At 35.5% G+C, this 11,019-nt stretch overlaps 1 protein-coding gene across 1 annotated transcript in view; it reads right to left on the reverse strand.

Moving 5' to 3' along the window:
* Positions 1 to 11,019, reverse strand: part of LOC142336226 (transcriptional enhancer factor TEF-1-like) — a 120,166-nt gene that overhangs the window by 96,746 nt on the left and 12,401 nt on the right. Inside the window, exons 3-4 of the mRNA XM_075384900.1 lie at positions 8,988 to 9,188; positions 3,630 to 3,769 (exon numbers count right to left, since the gene is read on the reverse strand). Of these exons, the coding sequence (XP_075241015.1) occupies positions 3,630 to 3,769; positions 8,988 to 9,188 (341 nt within the window). The remainder of the gene's footprint in view (positions 1 to 3,629; positions 3,770 to 8,987; positions 9,189 to 11,019) is intronic.

The raw sequence follows: 11,019 nt of genomic DNA on the forward strand, positions 1-11,019 counted from the left end.
AACTTGAATTGTTCCTGAAATCAAATATTCCATCAGAGCGACTTCTGGTTTTTTCGGCTCTCATACTCCACAGAGACAACAAAGTGACACACTCCAAAGATGTAAAATAACAATTGAAAGTAGGATGAAGGAGTGGTCGATGGAAAAATTTCAACCTCTTGTTCAATCTTTTAACAGATGCACTCAATTCTCGAGCAAAGCTGTGAGAACTCAAGAGCGACCCCGAGGAGAAACTACGAGCGTTTGTGAAAATGGTTCAAGAAGGGAACATCAAAAATGCAACTAGGTTCCTTGCAGACGAAAACGGAACGAGTGTTCTTAAGCCTTCTGATTTAATAGACGGAAGAACTGTAATCGAAATTCTGCAAGAAAAGCACCCGAAAGCCTCACAATTATTTGAGGGGACATTCAACATATCAGAGCTTCCTCCTCTGGAAAAACTGAATATAACAAGTAGTACAGTTGAAAAACAAGCCCGCAAACTTTTAGGTAGTTCAGGACCCTCTGGATCAGACGCCAACCACTGGTTTGATGCGTTAATTAGGTTTGGCCTCGAAAGCTCCAGGTTGAGAGACTTAGTTTCTCAGCTAGGTAATTTGATCGCAAACGAAATCATTTCGTGGCGTAAAATCAAAGCCTTGTTCTCATGTCGACTTATTGCATTAGATAAACAGCCAGGAGTCAGACCAATCGGCATTGGTGAAACTTTGCGAAGACTACTCGGTAAAGCAGTAGCTGACTTAACTGGTGATCACTTGGCTTATGCGTTTGGATCAGAACAACTTGCGGGTGGAGTGTCATGTGGAATTGAGGACTTCGAGAGTTGTTTGAGAAAAAGTCCTCCAATGGTTTTGGTCTGTTGCTGCTTGATGCAAAAAATGCATTCAATTCTATAAACAGAAGTTCCGCACGAACCCTTTGGTCCACAGCTTCCACTTTTCTGTACAATAGTTACCAGGGAAGCTCTAAACTTGTGCTGAGCAATACTGACGTTTTTATCCGCAGCGATGAAGGGACAACTCAAGGCGATCCTCTTCCAATGCTGTTTTATGGTGTTGCTCTATTGCCTTTAATACAAAAATTGCACAACCCGACGAAACAAACAAAGTTTTTATGCAGAGGATGCCGCGGCTTGCGCAAAGTTTGATGACTTAAAACAGTGGCTGCAACAAGTAGTTGATGAGGGGACAAAGTATGGATACTACCCTGAGCCAAAAAAAGCTTCCTTATTGTTCATCCAGACCATGTTGATGAAGCCAAGAGTTGCTTTGAGCAAACCGGTTTGAAAATTGTTACTGGAAAACGTTATCTTGGAGGCTTCATTGGCGATAAAACTACCATGAAAGAATTTGTTCCAGAAAAAAGCAAAAATTGGCAGGCTAAGATTCAACTTTTGAGCGCTGCAGCCAATTCATGCCCTCATGAGAGTTTCTCGGTGTTCACTAAATCAGTCCAGGCCGAATGGAATTTTCTCATGAGAGTTGTCCCAGGTTGCGATGAATTTTTGAAACCACTAGAAGATTCAATAAAAAACCAGTTCATATCAACCGTAACTAACATTTATAATGTGAGTAATCCCCAACGTACCCTGTTCAGTTTGTCTGCTAAGAATGGAAGATTAGGTATTCCTGACCCTAAGGTAAAGACGAGTGAACAGTTTGAAATGTCCAAGAAAACATCTTCACTGATTTCGGATTCTATTGTGAATGGAACGGTATTGGACGTCGACGCACACAAAATTCACGTTCGCAGCAGCAAACAAACTTTTCAGCTGGAAAATGAGTCCCAGCAGAATAATACATATAAGGCTTTGTTAGAACAAGCATGCTCATCAGAGAGAAAAAGAATGGAGCGGAATTTCAAAACGGGAAACTCTTGTTGGTTAACCGCAAAAGTGTCAGAGAGAGACAATTTTGTTTTGTCGAAGAACGAATTCCAGGATTCTATGGCGCTAAGATACGGTTTACCCCTAACAAACCTCCCTGTGAAATGTGACGGTTGTGGTGAAGATTTCCATGTTCAGCATGCCCTAATCTGCAAAAAAGGAGGCCTGATTACACAAAGGCATAATGAAATTAGAGATTTATTGGGAGACTTATCCTGCCTTGCATGGACTTCACTCAAAAAGAACCAGTAATTCGTGAACATTCAGAGAATCAGAAAGCTTTAAGAGCCGATCTTCTCATAAGAGGTGTCTGGAGCCCACAAGAAACTGCCTCGTTTGATATTCGTGTCACAGACACTGAGGCTAAATCTTACAGCAACAGAAATCCAGAGGATGTGTTGGAAAGCTGCGCTGACGAAAAGAGGAGAAAATACTCCGAGGCTTGCCATGAAAAACATATCCCTTTTACTCCGTTAATTTTCAGTGTTGACGGCATGATGGCCAGAGAGAGCAAAATTTTTCTCAGAAGACTGGCGGACAGACTCGCTTCTAAGTGGGACAAACCCTACAGCATTATCATGAACTGGGTCAAACTGAGATTAAATTTTGCAATCTTAAGGGCTTCAAATCTGTGCATAAGAGGAACTAGATCTAAATGGAGATCGTTTCGCTATGAAGATGGAGCTTTTATTCCTTAAAGAAATATGTTGACGTTCCTGTTGTAATCGGATAAAAGTTGTCAAATATTTATCACGATACTTGAGAGGACAACGTACTTGTAGAATAAATGTCTGCTGGCATGGATTCAAAAATCTGTTTTATAAGTCACCCAATCAGCAGGGGCAGCAAATTTTAACGCCAATTATTAGCGTTCTGATGTTTTTGTCACCCAATGAGTGGGGGCATCAAACTGAAATCAAATTGAATATGGTGCGAGCAACTTTAAATCGGCTCAATTTGAAAATGTCCTCAACCCGAAAAACTAAAAAGATGCCCAAGTTTTTGTTCTTACCTGATCTAAGTGGGGAGAACAAAAGCATATTGCAAGAGGCCTATTTCTTGTTGTGAAGAAAAGAACCGGACTGCTGATATTTTATTAAATGAACTGCTAATCTGCTGTGTTGATGAGAATATCATGTTAACCAAGTTAATTGTCAGTTGATTTTGAACTAAGATTTTGCAATTTATGATTTTGTAGTTTTCAGCAAAAAAAATACATGTCGATATTGAAGACTTGAACCGAAAATAAAAAGTCCGGATGTAGAACCGTGAACACTAAGAAACAATTATTAAAGTTTTAAAACCAATATTGGAATCCTCTGGAGAGTTGTTTTTTGAAATACTTTGCGGGATGGGACCAGAAAATTTAGTCTGAATTGTTTGATTTTATTTTTAATTTCGGCGGCTAGCTATTGTTTTAGAAGCCATTAAGATCAAAAAAACGGATTTGCAAAGAGACTTAAAAGAATCTCATATTGACCCAATAGCAGGAAAAAAAAAACAAAACTGAGAGACAACAAATTCGAAAGTTTGAAGGACATTTTCTCGGATATTTGTCGTTCAAAAACTATTGCTTTACATTTGTCTGCACGCTCAACTGTCATATTGCATTAGTTGTTCGTTTGATGAGTTTCTTACCTTTGAGGTGCTTAAATTTCTACATTGAATGTTATAAAGGAACATAATGCAGATCATTTAAACGTTAGATGAGATTGGAAGGAAAATGAGGCAAATTGGTGTTTACCGCATCTAGTGTTTTGAGTTTCTGAGATAGGTCTCTCGTCCTTTTCCTGGCCAGCACCTGAATGTGACTGGACACTTGCTTGCGCGATCTCTGCTTTCCTGTCCGGATCTTGATAAAGCGCGCAATCAACTCGTTACGACCTATAAGTTCAAAACTGTACTTCAATAGCTCCTTTTTTCACAATTAAATCTATTAAATTGCTGCAGTTTCAGGCATTCCAAACTAAAAAAACTGAAAACTTTGATAATTTAAATGGTAATAATTTCCACACTTACATATACCAATAAACTGTCTACCATTAGATATTTACACCACTACTGGTCTTAACCTGCACAACCAAGTCACTTGAACTCTGTGCATGCAATCAATCTGTGCCACGCACATAACAATTTACATGAAAATAGCAGATAAGTTACATCGAAAGCTTTTCATAAAGCATGTCTCTTCAAAGACTGACTGCATAACGAAAATAGTAAACATAGCTGTCAGATTGTCAGAAATTAGCCACAATAGCGTCATAGATCTGCATTCTCAAAACCATAGTGAAAGAAATAGACGACAAAAAAGAAGTTAAAATGTTATATTTTGATTCAGAATCTGTATAACTTATTGCTGCTTCGATTAGCTGCTCTCAAATAGCCTTCAACTGAAGTGTCACACATTCACTTGACCTTCTCTCTTGAATTAAAGTGAAAAAGTCAATTTCAGAGTGGAGAAGCCATTTTTGAGAGAGGTAAGTCAAGTGTGACCAAAACCTTAATCACCCGAATGAACAAAAAAACTCACTGTGACGTCACGTAAGCAAATCAGCTGAAATTGCATGAACAAATGAACAAAAAGCCGATTTGAAGTGGTCCTGACGTCATATGGTCGTAAAAAAATCTTGAAATAAAAAAATAGTCGGGAGAATTCCGGAAGCACCGCGAAGCGTCGGAGCTTCACAAAAAAAACCGTGATTGCAGCTGAAACCTTTGCCTTATGTTCTTTAGAACACCAGATTTTAATTAAAATGGTGATACGTATACCGCTGTTGCCTCGAGAGCGACTTGAGCCCTATTATTGGGGCAAATAAATACAAACAATCACGGCATCAGTCAGTAAGCATTAAAAAACCGAACAAATTTATAACAGATCAAATTTTGACAAAACCTTGGTGCCGCCAACCCTCATATTAATAAAAATATTTGGTAAAAATGTCTTAACCATTTAGGATGTTTAACAGATGTTTATAACAGATCAAATTTTGACAAAACCTTGGTGCCACCAACCCTCATATTAATAAAAATACTTGGTAAAAATGTCTTAACCATTTAGGATGTTTAAATACTGATAGTCTCAAAAAAACGATAGAGCTAAAATTGCATTTAAATAACAAAAAATACTGGTCTTGAAAAATAGAACTCCTCAATCAACTGTAGTACCCGAAAGGACATTGCGAAAGCATAAGGCAGATAATATTCTCAAAGTCTAAATTAAATTTTTTTATAGAAAAGAACATAAAAAATAGGACCCAAAAAACCACAACAAATTATCAATTCGGAGTCACTTCTATTAGGACTTGGAGATAGGATAGACGAAATGAATTAAACTATAGAAAAATACTAAATTGGTCATTATGAAGTCCAAAAAAGACAAATAGAAGGCAAATAATTTAAAATCAAAACCGTTAGCCCCACAAAAATTTGCACACAGAAGTAATCAGTCAATATTTGAAAACGGTAGTCCAGCAATTTCTCTATGCATTATGCTAGATGAAATTATGCTCAAACCGAGGAAACGAGAGAAAATTTAAAAAAGCTAAAAACAATTAATTTTTAAATAACTGATAAAGCAGAGCAAACAAAAAACATAGGTGTGAGGAGAATTCTAGAACATACGCTAGAATGTGGAAAATATATAGACAAAATGTAAAAAACATTGTAAAGACACATTGTAAAGTTGAAAAACAAATTCACGTCATTATTTAGCATTCGAGAGTCAGAAAAACTAAACAGCCCTTCAGCTGAATAGATTTTTAAAAAGTAATTACAAAACTAAAAGATTTGAAACCTTTAAAATTTTAAAAATTTTAAAAGAATTTTTTTTTACTGAAATTCACAGACCTAACTCCGAAAAACGATTCATTGATCAAACTAACGAATTATAAATCTCTGACGCTGCACAAAAAGACTTCTTCCAGTAATTAAAACCAAAATACAAACAAAAAAAATACAGAGAAATTGGACAAACTGTTAAAATCGGATTACCAATTGGACAATTTCATAAAACCAGAAACCTCACGTTATAAAGACGCGCGCAGTGCATGCATTATTAAAAACAGATTGCCATCTGCACTGATTTTTTTAAAAAATCCATTTAAAGATCAAAAAAGTAAGAAAATTTAAAATACGTGCCCGTTTTGAAATAGAAACGGATTATTAGTCTCTCAAAAACACTGTGAACAAACAGTACTTCAAAAACATTAAGAAAACCAATACTCCTGTTCGAATCGTTAAGAAAAACATACCCGGCAGATTGCCGGAAAATAGCCGCCGTTGATTCCTAAAACTCTATTGGGGTTGGAGAAAAGAAAATATCAAAAAATTGATTGTTTTATAAAAAACATTTTTAAGTGCGATTTATTTCGATGTCATTTCGTAATTGAACATACTACTGTCTCTCAGTGAGAGGCTACAGGGTCTAGTATCAATACCAATAAGCATTATAGATAGTAACTAAAAATTATGAGAAAACAAAGTTCAAGTACCGGGATCTAAAAATGGGCTTTATCCCGTTTCTATTTCTGACTTTGATTTTTTTAATACTGACTCTCTTCATTTTGAATTGCTTTGCTGAGCAGCTGCTGTTTAAAAGGACTTTTAGCAGAATGACAGAAGAATGAAACTAGCCTAGAGAAGTCAAAAAGATTTCACGCAAAATGTCGAAACATACCCGGCAGATTGCCGGAAAATAGCCGCCGTTGATTCCAATAAGCATGATTGGGATTGAAAGAATAGATGATATTGAAAAAAAAGATTTTTGTACAAAAACCTTTTTGAAGTCCGATTTATTTTGATGGCATTTCGTAGTTGAACATAACGTACTTCTGTTTCTTAGAGAGAGGCTACAGGGGCTACTATCAATACCAATAAGCATTAGAGATGGTAACAAAAACTTATAGGAACGACGTTCAAATAGCGGGCATCTAAAAATGGGCTTTATGGGTTTATCCCGTTTCTACTTCTGACTTCAATTTTTTATACTGCCTCTGTTCAAAAATCATGAAAATGTGTGAACAGATCTTAAAAAAAACATAGCCGGAAGAATTCCGGAAGCGACTCGAAGCGGCAAAACTTCGCTAACAAAACCATAAATGTAGCGGAAGCCACTACCTTTTGTATTAAACCATTAACTCACTATCTCTCACGGTCTGCTCTAAAAATTGGTGAAACTTAAACCACTGTCACCAAGAGAAACAAAATGCAGCAAAAATTTACAATATTGAAAATGTTTGGTAACGTTAAAAAATCCGAAATAATTAAGGTGGTCAAAAAACTGATAGTCTGAAAAAACTGACAAGCTTATCAATTGCCCTCAAATAATAAATGATTCTAATCTGAAAAAGATCGCGAAAGCAAATGGCTGATAATAATCTTAGAAACTAAGTTGAATCTTTTCAAAAAGCTCAAATTTAAGAGTCAAGAAACACCTATAATTACACTTCTAATCACTGCAATTAAGACAAAAACAACTCTCACTTGTTCCTTGTTGTACATATGCTAGACAACATGATTTCATACTAATTCAAAAATTAAATTGATGGTAGAAAAGACATAAGCAGCAGAAGAATATTCAAAGGCAAAAAATCGATTAAATTAATACCAAGGCCGGAAGAACGTTGCAGTAAGTAGTCATAAGTGGCAATTTTGGAAAAGGCTTGCTATCAAACGGTCAGTACTGCCTTCTGTTGAATGAAATCAATTGCAAACCAAAGAAATGACGAAAATCTAAGAAAAAGCTGAAATCGTTCATTCTTAACAACTGAAAAAATCAATACACCGAAAAAAATGTAGATGCCAGGACAAAGCTAGATTGATACTAACTAGAATGTGAAGAAAATGGGCACAATGTAAGGAACACCGTAACAAAAAGACCTTGATTTTTGAAAGTTAAAAATCAGTTTTAAAAATTTGAGAAAAACGAATACATTTCATTGTTCACCATTCAAGACATAGAAAAGATAACAAGTCATCCGATAAAAAGATCTATCCTCCTGAGGAGAACAAATAAATAGGAAAAAGCAGAATTCGTAAATACGAAGCATTGAAACATTTTGCAAAGAAAATGGTCAAAAAACTTTTAAGACTGCATTTATGAAAAAGTTTTAACTGTTTTTCAAAAATTTTATTGAAACTGTTTTATTGAAACGAAATTAAAGTCCCTCATGTTGCACAAAAAGACTATTTCTAGCAATTACAACCAAAATACAAACAAAAAACTGATGAACATCGTAAAAAACTACCAAAATCGGATTAGCATATGTACAATTTTGTAAAAAAAAAATTACATCGAGGGAGAAAGAGGCGTTGAGTATATGAATTATTATAGAGAAGTTGCCATTTTAACTGATTTTTGACAAACAGACGGTTAAAAGATCCAAAAATGAAGAAATTAATAGTAAAAAAAGCCAAATTTATTTAAAAAATCAAGAAATATTTGCCAATTTTCAACTTGAAACGCATTTTCAGGCTCTGCAAAACACTCTGGCATCAACTTCCGAGGTTGACAGTTCAATAAAGTATCGAATAAAAATTATTTCTACAGGAAACCAAATTAAAAGCAAAAAAAATTGGCCACTTAAGCGAAAAAACGGCTAAAAACGGTTATCTATATGTTCCATTCAGTCAAAAACTACTTTTCAAAGTCATAAAGTCATTCACTAAACGCAGCGCAAGATCAAAAAACTTCTCTCGCTTAGCGAAAATCTGTTCACCAAGACAGCTTTTCTCAAAATGCTTTGCTTTTAGGTCAAAATGCCGCGTGAACAAATCTACTTCCTGTAAAAAAACCGAGAGAAAACCAATACTCCTCTTCGAGTCGTAAAAAAGACAGCGCCCCAATACAATTCAAATTCTTTGAATTGTAAAAAAAATAGGAGCGCTATAATAGCCGGCTGAGAAGATGAGGGCGGCTATTAAAAAGCGGAAAAATGGGTAAAGCGAAAAAAAAGTTCGACGAAGTGAAAAAAAATAGGAGCGCTATAATAGCCGGCTGAGAAGATGAGGGCGGCTATTAACAAGAGAAGGCCAATAATAGCGCCAGCTATCGCTATGCAGCTGTTAATAAACACAGATTGTTCCTTGCCAACTAGCCACTCACCAAACATCTTTCCCTCTTCGGTGATGATGATTTTTCTCCTCCCACAGGGTGGATAGAGTGCCACTGCTTCTTGGAAGCTTTGTTCTATGTCCGGACTCCAGACACCCTCTGAGTCCTCCTGTTCTAGGTTGGCCCCTCCGCCCACCATCCCCTGTCCACTGTTATTGCCAACACTCCCACTCAATTCACCCTGCTGCCCACCTGGAATAACAACAGCCTCCCATTTTACATTGAGTTTACAAGTACATGTAAATCCGTAAAAAAAACAGGACCTATAAAGCAGCATTCAAATTACAAACACTAACATAGCATTCAAACACTAACATAGCATTTCCAATGCTGCAATAAATTCTTCTGTTGACTGATTTGCACAAATAACTTCCACACTTGTGTTTATAACAACTATAAACGAGCACGAAGAGTTCGATCATTTAGTGTTTTTTTTTGTATTTAGACTGGTGAAGTTACCACCAAGTGTCATAATCGAATAAGTACTGATTTCAGAGAAATTTGAATTGAAGTTAAAACTATAAAAATATAGCTGGCAGATTGCCAAAAAATAGCCGGAATAGCTTCGTAGATCTGCAGTCTCAAAAAAGACAGACAAAAAAAAGTCTTTTCATTGAAAGCTGAGATGTTATATTTGATTAAGAATCGGTATTAGTTTTTGCTGCCTCAATTAGCTGCTCTCAATTAATCTTATTTAGAGAGACACACATTCACTTGACCTTATCTCTGAATTAAAGTAAATAAAAATCTATTTCAAAGTGAGGAAGTCATTTTTGAGAGTGAGGTAAGTCACGTCTGACCAAAAATTTAATCCCGCGAATGAACAAAAAACATTGCTCCACTAAGAGCGAAAACTGACGTCAAGCACGCAGTTCAGTTGAAATTTCATGAACGAATGAACAAAAAGAAGTTGTAACGTCATATGGTGGCAACAAAAATCTTGACGACGAAATAAAAAAAACATAGCAGGACAAGTCCTGACGCACAATTCGAACAATTTTCATTGAATAAAAAAAACTAGACCCGGAACGTACCATGACTGAATTGGGAACACCATTTCCAAGCAATTCAGATCAAAAACAATTAAAAAAACAGAAAATCAATGTCAAAATGCCGCATATGAACAAAAAAACAATTAGCGAGAGATGGAAATTTGGTACAAACAAAAACCTAGGCCTAGAAGGAACTCTGAATGGATTGGGAAAACCATTTGGAAAAAAAATCCAATCAGAAAAATTGAAAAAACAGTAAAAATCAAAGTGAAATTTCCACATGCGAACAAAAACCCACTAGCGAGAAAGCGAATTTTTGTTCAAACTCCGTTTTCTCACTCGATTATAAAATTAGAACAAAAAAATTTCACAACGCAAAACCACTAGCTTTTTCCCTCCATTTCCTGTTTCGGCGGGAGCAAAACCACTACTCCAATTTGACTTCAAAAATCATGAACACCTGTGAACAGATCTTAGAAAATAAAACTAGCGTGAAGAATTCCGGAAACGACTCGAAGTGGAAATCCATATTTAAACGCCATTCAACTACTCATCAGAAAAAATGTGCCTCCACTAATTTATGATTATCTGGAAACAAAACCATAAAACAAAAAAGTAAAAACAAGAAAATCAAATCTGTTTTAAAAAATCTGATCAATTTTTGTTATAAATTGAGATCCCGAAATAACTATCTCTGCCAAAATTACTTCGTCAAAACAACTAGTACTTACTAAAACTATTTATGTGAATTTTTTTAAAATACTTGAGGTCAAATTATGAAAAAAAGCTCTTAACAACTTGCACTAAAAAAACTGGAAAAAGTTAATAATTTTTTTAAATATTACAAAAGCATGTAAATTCAAAGAAAAATTCCTTTCAGCCAATAGGACAACCAGATACTCGCAAAACAATAGGCATGTCATAATAGGTTATGAAACTTGTCTAAAACTTAAGAACAATAGTTCCAATTTTCGCCATTTTATGTCACATTTCTCAACAAAAAAAATGATTCATATTCAGAAAACTGTAAC

This window comes from Convolutriloba macropyga, chromosome 3 (assembly GCF_964194025.1).
Source record: "Convolutriloba macropyga chromosome 3, txConMacr16.3, whole genome shotgun sequence".
Classification (NCBI taxonomy): Eukaryota; Metazoa; Xenacoelomorpha; order Acoela; family Convolutidae; genus Convolutriloba; species Convolutriloba macropyga.